Source organism: Babylonia areolata, chromosome 35 (assembly GCF_041734735.1).
Source record: "Babylonia areolata isolate BAREFJ2019XMU chromosome 35, ASM4173473v1, whole genome shotgun sequence".
NCBI lineage: Eukaryota > Metazoa > Mollusca > Gastropoda > Neogastropoda > Buccinidae > Babylonia > Babylonia areolata.
The window spans coordinates 23,370,261-23,389,559 of NC_134910.1; the positions used below are offsets into that span (position 1 = coordinate 23,370,261).

Genomic DNA, 19,299 nt, shown 5'->3' on the forward strand with positions numbered 1-19,299 from the left:
ATCACAGTACATCATGTACAGCACTACAATATAGACACACAGAACTAACACAGTACATGATGTACAGCACTACAATAGAGACACAGAACTATCACAGTACATGATGTACAGCACTACAATATAGACACAGAACTAACACAGTACATGATGTACAGCACTACAATATAGACACACAGAACTATCACAGTACATGATGTACAGCACTACAATATAGACACAGAACTATCACAGTACATGATGTACAGCACTACAATATAGACACAGAACTAACACAGTACATGATGTACAGCACTACAATATAGACACACAGAACTATCACAGTACATGATGTACAGCACTACATTATAGACACACAGGACTAACAGAGTACATGATGTACAGCACTACAATATAGACACAGAACTAACAGAGTACATGATGTACAGCACTACAATATAGACACACAGAACTATCACAGTACATCATGTACAGCACTACAATATAGACACACAGAACTAACACAGTACATGATGTACAGCACTACAATATAGACACAGAACTAACACAGTACATGATGTACAGCACTACAATAGAGACACAGAACTATCACAGTACATGATGTACAGCACTACAATATAGACACAGAACTAACACAGTTCATGATGTACAGCACTACAATATAGACACACAGGACTAACACAGTACATGATGTACAGCACTACAATATAGACACAGAACTATCACAGTACATCATGTACAGCACTACAATATAGACACAGAACTATCACAGTACCTGATGTACAGCACTACAATATAGACACAGAACTATCACAGTACATGATGTACAGCACTACACTATAGACACAGAACTAACACAGTACATGATGTACAGCACTACAATATAGACACAGAACTATCACAGTACATGATGTACAGCACTACAATAGAGACACAGAACTATCACAGTACATGATGTACAGCACTACAATATAGACACACAGAACTATCACAGTACATGATCTACAGCACTACAATATAGACACACAGGACTAACACAGTACATGATGTACAGCACTACAATATAGACACAGAACTATCACAGTACATGATGTACAGCACTACAATATAGACACAGAACTAACAGAGTACATGATGTACAGCACTACAATATAGACACAGAACTATCACAGAACATGATGTACAGCACTACAATATAGACACAGAACTAACACAGTACATGATGTACAGCACTACAATATAGACACAGAACTAACACAGTACATGATGTACAGCACTACATTATAGACACAGAACTATCACAGTACATGATGTACAGCACTACAATATAGACACAGAACTAACACAGTACATGATGTACAGCACTACAATATAGACACAGAACTAACACAGTACATGATGTACAGCACTACAATATAGACACAGAACTAACACAGTACATGATGTACAGCACTACAATATAGACACAGAACTAACACAGTACATGATGTACAGCACTACATTATAGACACAGAACTATCACAGTACATGATGTACAGCACTACAATATAGACACAGAACTATCACAGTACATGATGTACAGCACTACAATATAGACACAGAACTATCACAGTACATGATGTACAGCACTACAATATAGACACACAGGACTAACACAGTACATGATGTACAACACTACAATATACACACACGGGACTAACACAGTATATGATGTACAGCACTACAATATAGACACAGAACTATCACAGTACATGATGTACAGCACTACAGTATAGACACAGAACTAACACAGTACATGATGTACAGCACTACAATATAGACACACAGGACTAACACATTACATGATGTACAGCACTACAATATAGACACAGAACTAACACAGTACATGATGTACAGCACTACAATATAGACACACAGGACTAACACATTACATGATGTACAGCACTACAATATAGACACAGAACTAACACAGTACATGATGTACAGCACTACAATATAGACACACAGGACTAACACATTACATGATGTACAGCACTACAATATAGACACAGAACTAACACAGTACATGATGTACAGCACTACAGTATAGACACACAGAACTAACACAGTACATGATGTACAGCACTACAATATAGACACAGAACTAACAGAGTACATGATGTACAGCACTACAATATAGACACAGAACTATCACAGTACATGATGTACAGCACTACAATATAGACACAGAACTAACACAGTACATGATGTACAGCACTACAATATAGACACAGGACTAACACAGTACATGATGTACAACACTACAATATAGACACAGAACTATCACAGTACATCATGTACAGCACTACAATATAGACACACAGAACTAACACAGTACATGATGTACAGCACTACAATAGAGACACAGAACTATCACAGTACATGATGTACAGCACTACAATATAGACACACAGGACTAACACAGTACATGATATACAGCACTACAATATAGACACAGAACTAACACAGTACATGATGTACAGCACTACAATATAGACACACAGAACTATCACAGTACATGATGTACAGCACTACAATATAGACACAGAACTATCACAGTACATGATGTACAGCACTACAATATAGACACAGAACTAACACAGTACATGATGTACAGCACTACAACATAGACACAGAACTAACACAGTACATGATGTACAGCACTACAATATAGACACAGAACTAACACAGTACATGATGTACAGCACTACATTATAGACACAGAACTATCACAGTACATGATGTACAGCACTACAATATAGACACAGAACTAACACAGTACATGATGTACAGCACTACAATATAGACACAGAACTAACACAGTACATGATGTACAGCACTACAATATAGACACAGAACTAACACAGTACATGATGTACAGCACTACAATATAGACACAGAACTAACACAGTACATGATGTACATCACTACAATATAGACACACAGAACCATCACAGTACATCATGTACAGCACTACAATATAGACACACAGAACTAACACAGTACATGATGTACAGCACTACAATAGAGACACAGAACTATCACAGTACATGATGTACAGCACTACAATATAGACACAGAACTAACACAGTACATGATGTACAGCACTACAATATAGACACACAGAACTATCACAGTACATGATGTACAGCACTACAATATAGACACAGAACTATCACAGTACATGATGTACAGCACTACAATATAGACACAGAACTAACACAGTACATGATGTACAGCACTACAATATAGACACACAGAACTATCACAGTACATGATGTACAGCACTACATTATAGACACACAGGACTAACAGAGTACATGATGTACAGCACTACAATATAGACACAGAACTAACAGAGTACATGATGTACAGCACTACAATATAGACACACAGAACTATCACAGTACATCATGTACAGCACTACAATATAGACACACAGAACTAACACAGTACATGATGTACAGCACTACAATATAGACACAGAACTAACACAGTACATGATGTACAGCACTACAATAGAGACACAGAACTATCACAGTACATGATGTACAGCACTACAATATAGACACAGAACTAACACAGTTCATGATGTACAGCACTACAATATAGACACACAGGACTAACACAGTACATGATGTACAGCACTACAATATAGACACAGAACTATCACAGTACATCATGTACAGCACTACAATATAGACACAGAACTATCACAGTACCTGATGTACAGCACTACAATATAGACACAGAACTATCACAGTACATGATGTACAGCACTACACTATAGACACAGAACTAACACAGTACATGATGTACAGCACTACAATATAGACACAGAACTATCACAGTACATGATGTACAGCACTACAATAGAGACACAGAACTATCACAGTACATGATGTACAGCACTACAATATAGACACACAGAACTATCACAGTACATGATCTACAGCACTACAATATAGACACACAGGACTAACACAGTACATGATGTACAGCACTACAATATAGACACAGAACTATCACAGTACATGATGTACAGCACTACAATATAGACACAGAACTAACAGAGTACATGATGTACAGCACTACAATATAGACACAGAACTATCACAGTACATGATGTACAGCACTACAATATAGACACAGAACTAACACAGTACATGATGTACAGCACTACAATATAGACACACAGAACTATCACAGTACATGATGTACAGCACTACATTATAGACACACAGGACTAACAGAGTACATGATGTACAGCACTACAATATAGACACAGAACTATCACAGTACATGATGTACAGCACTACAATATAGACACACAGAACTATCACAGTACATGATGTACAGCACTACAATATAGACACACAGAACTAACACAGTACATGATGTACAGCACTACAATATAGACACAGAACTAAGAGAGTACATGATGTACAGCACTACAATATAGACACACAGAACTATCACAGTACATCATGTACAGCACTACAATATAGACACACAGAACTATCACAGTACATCATGTACAGCACTACAATATAGACACAGAACTATCACAGTACATCATGTACAGCACTACAATATAGACACAGAACTAACACAGTACATGATGTACAGCACTACAATATAGACACAGAACTAACACAGTACATGATGTACAGCACTACAATAGAGACACAGAACTATCACAGTACATGATGTACAGCACTACAATATAGACACAGAACTAACACAGTTCATGATGTACAGCACTACAATATAGACACACAGGACTAACACAGTACATGATGTACAGCACTACAATATAGACACAGAACTATCACAGTACATCATGTACAGCACTACAATATAGACACACAGAACTAACACAGTACATGATTTACAGCACTACAATATAGACACACAGGACTAACACAGTACATGATGTACAGCACTACAATATAGACACACAGAACTAACACAGTACATGATGTACAGCACTACAATATAGACACACAGAACTATCACAGTACATGATGTACAGCACTACAATATAGACACAGAACTAACAGAGTACATGATGTACAGCACTACATTATAGACACACAGGACTAACAGAGTACATCATGTACAGCACTACAATATAGACACAGAACTATCACAGTACATGATGTACAGCACAACAATATAGACACAGAACTAACACAGTGCATGATGTACAGCACTACAATATAGACACAGAACTATCACAGTACATGATGTACAGCACTACAATATAGACACAGAACTAACACAGTACATGATGTACAGCACTACAATATAGACACACAGAACTATCACAGTACATGATGTACAGCACTACATTATAGACACACAGGACTAACAGAGTACATGATGTACAGCACTACAATATAGACACAGAACTAACAGAGTACATGATGTACAGCACTACAATATAGACACAGAACTATCACAGTACATGATGTATAGCACTACAATATAGACACAGAACTAACACAGTACATGATGTATAGCACTACAATATAGACACACAGAACTATCACAGTACATGATGTACAGCACTACATTATAGACACACAGGACTAACAGAGTACATGATGTACAGCACTACAATATAGACACAGAACTAACAGAGTACATGATGTACAGCACTACATTATAGACACACAGGACTAACAGAGTACATCATGTACAGCACTACAATATAGACACAGAACTATCACAGTACATGATGTACAGCACTACAATATAGACACAGAACTAACACAGTGCATGATGTACAGCACTACAATATAGGACACAGAACTATCACAGTACATCATGTACAGCACTACAATATAGACACACAGAACTATCACAGTACATCATGTACAGCTCTACAATATAGACACACAGAACTAACACAGTACATGATGTAAAGCACTACAATATAGACACAGAACTAACACAGTACATGATGTACAGCACTACAATAGAGACAGAACTATCACAGTACATGATGTACAGCACTACAATATAGACACAGAACTAACACAGTTCATGATGTACAGCACTACAATATAGACACACAGGACTAACACAGTACATGATGTACAGCACTACAATATAGACACAGAACTATCACAGTACATCATGTACAGCACTACAATATAGACACACAGAACTAACACAGTACATGATGTACAGCACTACAATATAGACACACAGGACTAACACAGTACATGATGTACAGCACTACAATATAGACACAGAACTAACACAGTACATGATGTACAGCACTACAATATAGACACACAGAACTATCACAGTACATGATGTACAGCACTACAATATAGACACAGAACTATCACAGTACATGATGTACAGCACTACAATATAGACACAGAACTAACACAGTACATGATGTACAGCACTACAATATAGACACACAGAACTATCACAGTACATGATGTACAGCACTACAATATAGACACAGAACTATCACAGTACATGATGTACAGCACTACATTATAGACACACAGGACTAACAGAGTACATGATGTACAGCACTACAATATAGACACAGAACTAACAGAGTACATGATGTACAGCACTACAATATAGACACAGAACTACCACAGTACATGATGTACAGCACTACAATATAGACACAGAACTATCACAGTACATGATGTACAGCACTACAATATAGACACACAGAACTAACACAGTACATGATGTACAGCACTACAATATAGACACAGAACTAACACAGTACATGATGTACAGCACTACAATATAGACACAGAACTATCACAGTACATGATGTACAGCACTACAATATAGACACAGAACAACACAGTACATGATGTACAGCACTACAATATAGACACAGAACTATCACAGTACATCATGTACAGCACTACAATATAGACACACAGAACTAACACAGTACATGATGTACAGCACTACAATATAGACACAGAACTAACACAGTACATGATGTACACCACTACAATATAGACACACAGAACTAACACAATACATGATGTACAGCACTACAATATAGACACACAGAACTAACACAGTACATGATGTACAGCACTACAATATAGACACACAGAACTATCACAGTACATGATGTACAGCACTACAATATAGACACACAGAACTAACACAGTTCATGATGTACAGCACTACAATATAGACACACAGATCTAACACAGTATATGATGTACAGCACTACAATATAGACACAGAACTATCACAGTACATGATGAACAGCACTACAATATAGACACAGAACTAACACAGTACATGATGTACAGCACTACAATATAGACACAGAACTAACACAGTACATGATGTACAGCACTACAATATAGACACACAGAACTAACACAGTACATGATGTACAGCACTACAATATAGACACACAGAACTAACACAGTACATGATGTACAGCACTACAATATAGACACAGAACTATCACAGTACATGATGTACAGCACTGCAATATAGACACACAGGACTAACACAGTACATGATGTACAGCACTACAATATAGACACAGAACTATCACAGTACATGATGTACAGCACTACAATATAGACACAGAACTAACACAGTACATCATGTACAGCACTACAATATAGACACACAGAACTATCACAGTACATGATGTACAGGCACTACAATATAGACACAGAACTAACACAGTACATGATGTACAGCACTACAATATAGACACAGAACTATCACAGTACATGATGTACAGCACTACAATATAGACACTCAGGACTAACACAGTACATGATGTACAGCACTACAATATAGACAGAGAACTAACACAGTACATGATGTACAGCACTACAATATAGACAGAGAACTAACACAGTACATGATGTACAGCACTACAATATAGACACACAGGACTAACACAGTACATGATGTACAGCACTACAATATAGACACAGAACTAACACATTACATGATGTACAGCACTACAGTATAGACACAGAACTATCACAGTACATGATGTACAGCACTACAATATAGACAGAGAACTAACACAGTACATGATGTACAGCACTACAATATAGACACACAGGACTAACACAGTGCATGACGTACAGCACTACAATATAGACACAGAACTAACACATTACATGATGTACAGCACTACAATATAGACACAGAACTATCACAGTGCATGACGTACAGCACTACAATATAGACACAGAACTAACACATTACATGATGTACAGCACTACAATATAGACACAGAACTAACACAGTACATGATGTACAGCACTACAATATAGACACAGAACTAACACAGTACATGATGTACAGCACTACAATATAGACACAGAACTATCACAGTACATGATGTACAGCACTACAATATAGACACAGAACTAACACAGTACATGATGTACAGCACTACAATATAGACACAGTACATGATGTACAGCACTACAATATAGACACACAGAACTAACACAGTACATGATGTACAGCACTACAATATAGACACACAGAACTATCACAGTACATGATGTACAGCACTACAATATAGACACAGAACTATCACAGTACATGATGTACAGCACTACAATATAGACACACAGAACTATCACAGTACATGATGTACAGCACTACAATATAGACACACAGAACTATCACAGTACATCATGTACAGCACAACAACATAGACACACAGACTATCACAGTACATGATGTACAGCACTACAATATAGACACAGAACTATCACAGTACATGATGTACAGCACTACAATATAGACACACAGAACTAACACAGTACATGATGTACAGCACTACAATATAGACACAGAACTATCACAGTACATCATGTACAGAACTACAATATAGACACACAGGACTAACACAGTACATGATGTACAGCACTACAATATAGACACAGAACTAACACAGTACATGATGTACAGCACTACAATATAGGACACAGAACTATCACAGTACATGATGTACAGCACTACAATATAGACACAGAACTAACACAGTACATGATGTACAGCACTACAATATAGACACAGAACTATCACAGTACATCATGTACAGCACTACAATATAGACACACAGAACTAACACAGTACATGATGAACAGCACTACAATATAGACACAGAACTATCACAGTACAGATGTACAGCACTACACTATAGACACAGAACTATCACAGTACATGATGTACAGCACTACAATATAGACACAGAACTAACACAGTACATGATGTACAGCACTACAATATAGACACAGAACTATCACATACATGATGTACAGCACTACAATATAGACACAGAGCTAACACAGTACATGATGTACAGCACTACAATATAGACACAGAAACTATCACAGTACATGATGTACAGCACTACAATGACTTACTTGACTTATGCCTATAGCTCCGCTCGGGAACAAAGGGCCGCAACAGCACTCCTCCAACGGACACGGTTTGGGGCGATCCTCTTTATCTGGGCCCACGTCATTCCGGCTGCCTTCACTTCAGTGTCCGTACTTCTTCTCCAAGTCTGCCTGGGTCTGCCAACTTTGCGTTTGCCTTGGGGGTTCCAGTCAAGTGCCTGGCGAGTGATGTTGAGTGGTGACTTGCGCAACGTGTGGCCTATCCACCCCCACTTTCTCTTTTTGATTTCTTCTTCTATGGGTGCTTGTTTGGTTCTGTCCCAGAGGTCTTCATTTGAGATGATTTCAGGCCACCTGATGTTCAGGAATGTTGCGCAGGCATCTGTTGACAAATGTCTGGAGTTTGTTCCTGTGGTCTTGGTAGTGCGCCATGTCTCTGAGCCGTACAGCATGACTGACTTGACGTTGGTGTTAAATATTCTGATCTTGTTGTGAAGTGAGAGGGCTGAAGATGGCCAGATGGGTCGGAGAGTTCTGAAGGCGTGTCTCGCTTTATTGATGCGGCTCTTGATGTCATCGTCTGCTCCACCATCCTTGCTCACTACGCTGCCCAGATATGTGAACTTTTCCACTTCTTTGATCTCTTCCTGCTGTAATCGGACTGGGTCTTGCTGCTTGTTGTGATGCGTAGGATCTCTGTCTTTCCGATGTTGATCCTGAGGCCGGTCTTCTCTGCCTCTATTGCGACGCGGTCTAACTTTTCCTCTGCGTGTTGTTTCGTGTGGGGAGAGGAGACTGATGTCGTCCGCGAAGTCGAGGTCTTCCAACTGTTTGGTGAAGGTCCACTGGATGCCGGTCTTCTGACCTGCTGTGCATTGCCGCATGATCCAGTCCACCACCATCAGAAAAAAAGTACAGCACTACAATATAGACACACAGAACTATCACAGTGCATGATGTACAGCACTACAATATAGACACACAGAACTATCACAGTACATGATGTACAGCACTACAATATAGACACACAGAACTATCACAGTACATGATGTACAGCACTACAATATAGACACACAGAACTATCACAGTACATCATGTACAGCACAACAACATAGACACAGAACTATCACAGTACATGATGTACAGCACTACAATATAGACACAGAACTATCACAGTACATGATGTACAGCACTACAATATAGACACACAGAACTATCACAGTACATGATGTACAGCACTACAATATAGACACACAGAACTATCACAGTACATGATGTACAGCACTACAATATAGACACAGAACTATCACAGTACATCATGTACAGCACAACAACATAGACACAGAACTATCACAGTACATGATGTACAGCACTACAATACAGACACAGAACTAACACAGTACATGATGTACAGCACTACAATATAGACACAAGGAAATAAACCAGTGCACCATGTACAGCACTACAATATAGACACAAGGAAATAAACCAGTATACTAACACCGTACACCATGTACAGCACTACAATATAGACACAAGGAAATAAACCAGTACATCATGTACAGCACTACAATACAGACACAGGGAAATAAACCAGTACATGATGTACAGTACTACAATACAGACACAAGGAAATAAACCAGTACATCATGTACAGCACTACAATACAGACACAAGGAAATAAACCAGTACATGATGTACAGCACTACAATACAGACACAAGGAAATAAACCAGTACATCATGTACAGCACTACAATACAGACACAGGGAAATAAACCAGTACATGATGTACAGCACTACAATACAGACACAAGGAAATAAACCAGTACATCATGTACAGCACTACAATATAGACACAAGGAAATAAACCAGTACATCATGTACAGCTCTACAATACAGACACAAGGAAATAAACCAGTACATGATGTACAGTACTACAATATAGACACAAGGAAATAAACCAGTACATCATGTACAGCACTACAATACAGACACAAGGAAATAAACCAGTACATGATGTACAGTACTACAATATAGACACAAGGAAATAAACCAGTATACTAACACCGTACATCATGTACAGTACTACAATATAGACACAAGGAAATAAACCAGTATACTAACACCGTACATGATGAACAGCACTACAATACAGACACAAGGAAATAAACCAGTATACTAACACTGTACCGCTGTCTAGCACTATGATACAGACACAAGGAAATAAACCAGCATACTAACACCGTACCGCTGTCTAGCACTATGATACAGACACAAGGAAATAAACCAGCATACTAACACCGTACCGCTGTCTAGCACTATGATACAGACACAAGGAAATAAACCAGCATACTAACACCGTACCGCTGTCTAGCACTACAATACAGACACAAGGAAATAAACCAGCATACTAACACCGTACCGCTAACTCTAACCCTAACACCGTACCGCTGTCTAGCACTATGATACAGACACAAGGAAATAAACCAGCATACTAACACCGTACCGCTGTCTAGCACTATGATACAGACACAAGGAAATAAACCAGCATACTAACACCGTACCGCTGTCTAGCACTATGATACAGACACAAGGAAATAAACCAGCATACTAACACCGTACCGCTGTCTAGCACTATGATACAGACACAAGGAAATAAACCAGCATACTAACACCGTACCGCTGTCTAGCACTATGATACAGACACAAGGAAATAAACCAGCATACTAACACCGTACCGCTGTCTAGCACTATGATACAGACACAAGGAAATAAACCAGCATACTAACACCGTACCGCTGTCTAGCACTATGATACAGACACAAGGAAATAAACCAGCATACTAACACCGTACCGCTGTCTAGCACTATGATACAGACACAAGGAAATAAACCAGCATACTAACACTGTACACCATGTACAGCACTACAATATAGACACAAGGAAATAAACCAGCATACTAACACCGTACCGCTGTCTAGCACTATGATACCGACACAAGGAAATAAACCAGCATACTAACACCGTACCGCTGTCTAGCACTATGATACAGACACAAGGAAATAAACCAGCATACTAACACCGTACCGCTGTCTAGCACTATGATACAGACACAAGGAAATAAACCAGCATACTAACACCGTACCGCTGTCTAGCACTATGATACAGACACAAGGAAATAAACCAGCATACTAACACCGTACCGCTGTCTAGCACTATGATACAGACACAAGGAAATAAACCAGCATACTAACACCGTACCGCTAACCCTAACCCTAACACCGTACCGCTGTCTAGCACTATGATACAGACACAAGGAAATAAACCAGCATACTAACACCGTACCGCTGTCTAGCACTATGATACAGACACAAGGAAATAAACCAGCATACTAACACCGTACATGATGTACAGCACTATGATACAGACACAAGGAAATAAACCAGCATACTAACACCGTACCGCTGTCTAGCACTATGATACAGACACAAGGAAATAAACCAGCATACTAACACCGTACCGCTGTCTAGCACTATGATACAGACACAAGGAAATAAACCAGCATACTAACACCGTACCGCTGTCTAGCACTATGATACAGACACAAGGAAATAAACCAGCATACTAACACCGTACCGCTGTCTAGCACTATGATACAGACACAAGGAAATAAACCAGCATACTAACACCGTACATGATGTACAGCACTATGATACAGACACAAGGAAATAAACCAGCATACTAACACCGTACCGCTGTCTAGCACTATGATACAGACACAAGGAAATAAACCAGCATACTAACACTGTACACCATGTACAGCACTACAATATAGACACAAGGAAATAAACCAGCATACTAACACCGTACCGCTGTCTAGCACTATGATACAGACACAAGGAAATAAACCAGCATACTAACACCGTACCGCTGTCTAGCACTATGATACAGACACAAGGAAATAAACCAGCATACTAACACCGTACCGCTGTCTAGCACTATGATACAGACACAAGGAAATAAACCAGCATACTAACACCGTACCGCTGTCTAGCACTATGATACAGACACAAGGAAATAAACCAGCATACTAACACCGTACCGCTGTCTAGCACTATGATACAGACACAAGGAAATAAACCAGCATACTAACACCGTACCGCTGTCTAGCACTATGATACAGACACAAGGAAATAAACCAGTATACTAACACCGTACCGCTGTCTAGCACTACAATATAGACACAAGGAAATAAACCAGTATACTAACACCGTACATCATGTACAGTACTACAATATAGACACAAGGAAATAAACCAGTATACTAACACCGTACATGATGAACAGCACTACAATACAGACACAAGGAAATAAACCAGTATACTAACACTGTACCGCTAACCCTAACCCTAACACCGTACCGCTGTCTAGCACTATGGCATACTAACACCGTACCGCTGTCTAGCACTATGATACAGACACAAGGAAATAAACCAGCATACTAACACCGTACCGCTGTCTAGCACTATGATACAGACACAAGGAAATAAACCAGCATACTAACACCGTACCGCTGTCTAGCACTATGATACAGACACAAGGAAATAAACCAGCATACTAACACCGTACCGCTGTCTAGCACTACAATACAGACACAAGGAAATAAACCAGCATACTAACACCGTACCGCTAACTCTAACCCTAACACCGTACCGCTGTCTAGCACTATGATACAGACACAAGGAAATAAACCAGCATACTAACACCGTACCGCTGTCTAGCACTATGATACAGACACAAGGAAATAAACCAGTACACCATGTACAGCACTACAATATAGACACAAGGAAATAAACCAGCATACTAACACCGTACCGCTGTCTAGCACTATGATACAGACACAAGGAAATAAACCAGCATAGTAACACCGTACCGCTGTCTAGCACTATGATACAGACACAAGGAAATAAACCAGCATACTAACACCGTACCGCTGTCTAGCACTATGATACAGACACAAGGAAATAAACCAGCATACTAACACCGTACCGCTGTCTAGCACTATGATACAGACACAAGGAAATAAACCAGCATACTAACACCGTACCGCTGTCTAGCACTATGATACAGACACAAGGAAATAAACCAGCATACTAACACCGTACCGCTGTCTAGCACTATGATACAGACACAAGGAAATAAACCAGCATACTAACACTGTACACCATGTACAGCACTACAATATAGACACAAGGAAATAAACCAGCATACTAACACCGTACCGCTGTCTAGCACTATGATACAGACACAAGGAAATAAACCAGCATACTAACACCGTACCGCTGTCTAGCACTATGATACAGACACAAGGAAATAAACCAGCATACTAACACCGTACCGCTGTCTAGCACTATGATACAGACACAAGGAAATAAACCAGCATACTAACACTGTACACCATGTACAGCACTACAATATAGACACAAGGAAATAAACCAGCATACTAACACCGTACCGCTGTCTAGCACTATGATACAGACACAAGGAAATAAACCAGCATACTAACACCGTACCGCTGTCTAGCACTATGATACAGACACAAGGAAATAAACCAGCATACTAACACCGTACCGCTGTCTAGCACTATGATACAGACACAAGGAAATAAACCAGCATACTAACACCGTACCGCTGTCTAGCACAATGATACAGACACAAGGAAATAAACCAGCATACTAACACCGTACCGCTGTCTAGCACTATGATACAGACACAAGGAAATAAACCAGCATACTAACACCGTACCGCTGTCTAGCACTATGATACAGACACAAGGAAATAAACCAGCATACTAACACCGTACCGCTGTCTAGCACTATGATACAGACACAAGGAAATAAACCAGCATACTAACACCGTACCGCTAACCCTAACCCTAACACCGTACCGCTGTCTAGCACTATGATACAGACACAAGGAAATAAACCAGCATACTAACACCGTACCGCTGTCTAGCACTATGATACAGACACAAGGAAATAAACCAGCATACTAACACCGTACATGATGTACAGCACTATGATACAGACACAAGGAAATAAACCAGCATACTAACACCGTACCGCTGTCTAGCACTATGATACAGACACAAGGAAATAAACCAGCATACTAACACCGTACCGCTGTCTAGCACTATGATACAGACACAAGGAAATAAACCAGCATACTAACACCGTACCGCTGTCTAGCACTATGATACAGACACAAGGAAATAAACCAGCATACTAACACCGTACCGCTGTCTAGCACTATGATACAGACACAAGGAAATAAACCAGCATACTAACACTGTACACCATGTACAGCACTACAATATAGACACAAGGAAATAAACCAGCATACTAACACCGTACCGCTGTCTAGCACTATGATACAGACACAAGGAAATAAACCAGCATACTAACACCGTACCGCTGTCTAGCACTATGATACAGACACAAGGAAATAAACCAGCATACTAACACCGTACCGCTGTCTAGCACTATGATACAGACACAAGGAAATAAACCAGCATACTAACACCGTACCGCTGTCTAGCACAATGATACAGACACAAGGAAATAAACCAGCATACTAACACCGTACCGCTGTCTAGCACTATGATACAGACACAAGGAAATAAACCAGCATACTAACACCGTACCGCTGTCTAGCACTATGATACAGACACAAGGAAATAAACCAGCATACTAACACCGTACCGCTAACCCTAACCCTAACACCGTACCGCTGTCTAGCACTATGATACAGACACAAGGAAATAAACCAGCATACTAACACCGTACCGCTGTCTAGCACTATGATACAGACACAAGGAAATAAACCAGCATACTAACACCGTACATGATGTACAGCACTATGATACAGACACAAGGAAATAAACCAGCATACTAACACCGTACCGCTGTCTAGCACTATGATACAGACACAAGGAAATAAACCAGCATACTAACACCGTACCGCTGTCTAGCACTATGATACAGACACAAGGAAATAAACCAGCATACTAACACCGTACCGCTGTCTAGCACTATGATACAGACACAAGGAAATAAACCAGCATACTAACACCGTACATGATGTACAGCACTATGATACAGACACAAGGAAATAAACCAGCATACTAACACCGTACCGCTGTCTAGCACTATGATACAGACACAAGGAAATAAACCAGCATACTAACACCGTACCGCTGTCTAGCACTATGATACAGACACAAGGAAATAAACCAGCATACTAACACCGTACCGCTGTCTAGCACTATGATACAGACACAAGGAAATAAACCAGCATACTAACACCGTACATGATGTACAGCACTATGATACAGACACAAGGAAATAAACCAGCATACTAACACCGTACCGCTGTCTAGCACTATGATACAGACACAAGGAAATAAACCAGCATACTAACACCGTACCGCTGTCTAGCACTATGATACAGACACAAGGAAATAAACCAGCATACTAACACCGTACCGCTGTCTAGCACTATGATACAGACACAAGGAAATAAACCAGCATACTAACACCGTACCGCTGTCTAGCACTATGATACAGACACAAGGAAATAAACCAGCATACTAACACCGTACCGCTAACCCTAACCCTAACACCGTACCGCTGTCTAGCACTATGATACAGACACAAGGAAATAAACCAGCATACTAACACCGTACCGCTGTCTAGCACTATGATACAGACACAAGGAAATAAACCAGCATACTAACACCGTACCGCTGTCTAGCACTATGATACAGACACAAGGAAATAAACCAGCATACTAACACCGTACCGCTGTCTAGCACTATGATACAGACACAAGGAAATAAACCAGCATACTAACACCGTACCGCTGTCTAGCACTGCAATACAGACACAAGGAAATAAACCAGCATACTAACACCGTACCGCTGTCTTGTGTTGGAAAGGAAACACTTCAGAAGTACGGCTACTTCAGGCAAGGGAAGTCACTCCACTTGCTGACGTCAGGGGGCCGTCACCGCCTCGAGCGTCACGCGGAGAGATGGAAAGGAGCTCTTACTGAGGCACTACGGTAGGTCAGAGGCGTGTGTGTGTGTGTGTGTGTGTGTGTGTGTGTGTGACGAGTCAGTGTTGCACTTTGACCAAGAGCCTCACACGGCTGTTGTATGATGATGGCGGATTGCTGGTCAAGTGATTTCTGGTGCCACCATTCTTCTTCTTCTTCTTGTCTTTTTTATCATTATCATTATTATAGTATTATTATCTTAATAATTAATTTTACTATTATTACCGTAATTATCAACATCATCATCATTATCATTATCATCATCATCATTACAGTCACAATCAACATCGCCATCATCATCATTGTCATGATATGATGATGATGATGGTAATGATGATGGTGGTGATCGTAATGATGAAGAAGATGATGATTATGGTGATGATGACGGTGATGATGGTAATGATGAATATGATGATGGTGGTGGTGATGGTGATAATGATGGTGGTTATGACAACGACGACGACGATGGTGGTGATGATGATGATGATGACGACGACGACGACGATGATGATGGTGGTGATGAAGAAGAAGAAGAAGATGGTGGTGATGTTAATGACGATGACGATGTCCGACAGGAGATTCCAGGGGTACATGGGGCTGGCCGTGACGGGCGTGGCTGACAGCGACACAGTGCGGCTGTTGAGGACTGACAGGTGTGGCCTGCCCGACCTGCCTGACCTGCCTGACCTGCCCGACCTGCCCGACCTGCCCGACCTGCCTGACCTGCCTGACCTGCCCGACCTGCCCGACCTGCCCGACCTGCCTGACCTGCCCGACCTGCCCGACCTGCCTGACCTGCCTGACCTGCCTGACCTGCCCGACCTGCCTGACCTGCCTGACCTGCCGCTACTGCACGGTCCGCGCCGCACACAGCGCTGGAGACGGCACAGCCAGACACCTTCAGACTATTCCTTGCTGGGTGTGTGTGTGTGTGTGTGTGTGTGTGTGTGTGTGTGTGTGTGTGTTTGTGTGTGTGTGTTTGTGTTTGCGCGTGCGCGCGCGCGTGTCTGTTTTTTTATCATATTATTTCTGCAGGACTTCTTTTCCCTATCTGTTTAATTCTCTCTTTCTCCCTTTTCATTAAATATATGTGTGCTATTGTAACTGATGTAGATTAGCAAGGACAGGTTGTAAAAATGGGCCATGCCCAAAATCTTCATCCTTGAATAAAAAAAAGTTTTGAGTTCTGAGTTCTCTCTCTCTCTCTCTCTCTCTCTCTGTCTCTCTCTCTGTTGTGTCAGTTCACAAACCCGGACGACCCTTTAGGAGTGTAGTTCCCCAGTTTTCTGATTACTTGCAACATGCATGCTTAATTCCAAACCAGATGTGTCAGGGCCAATTCCAAACAGCCATGGATAGCAACAGAAGACGTTATGGGCCAAAGATACTTTCTCTAGCTGAAGGAACAAAAGAAAATAAATCACAAAGAAACATAGTAAACAGCCTCAGACGTTCTGGAAAAAAGAGAAAATAAACATTTCAAAATATTGTTTTAAAACCAACTTTGAAATAAAGAAATGATTACACAAAGCACTTTGCCAGCAGACATGACAACAGATCAACTCAGTACATTATGTACAGCACTACAATATCAACTCAGTACATTATGTACAGCACTACAATATCAACTCAGTACATTATGTACAGCACTACAATATCAACTCAGTACATTATGTACAGCCCTACAATATCAACTCAGCACATTATGTACAGCACTACAATATCAACTCAGTACATTATGTACAGCACT

At 40.2% G+C, this 19,299-nt stretch overlaps 1 protein-coding gene across 1 annotated transcript in view; it reads left to right on the forward strand.

Moving 5' to 3' along the window:
- The window catches only part of LOC143278026 (uncharacterized), a 74,799-nt gene that overhangs the window by 13,228 nt on the left and 42,272 nt on the right, over positions 1–19,299 (forward strand). The window contains exons 2-3 of the mRNA XM_076583038.1: positions 17,431–17,555; positions 18,125–18,468. Coding sequence (XP_076439153.1) covers positions 17,431–17,555; positions 18,125–18,468 — 469 coding nt within the window. The remainder of the gene's footprint in view (positions 1–17,430; positions 17,556–18,124; positions 18,469–19,299) is intronic.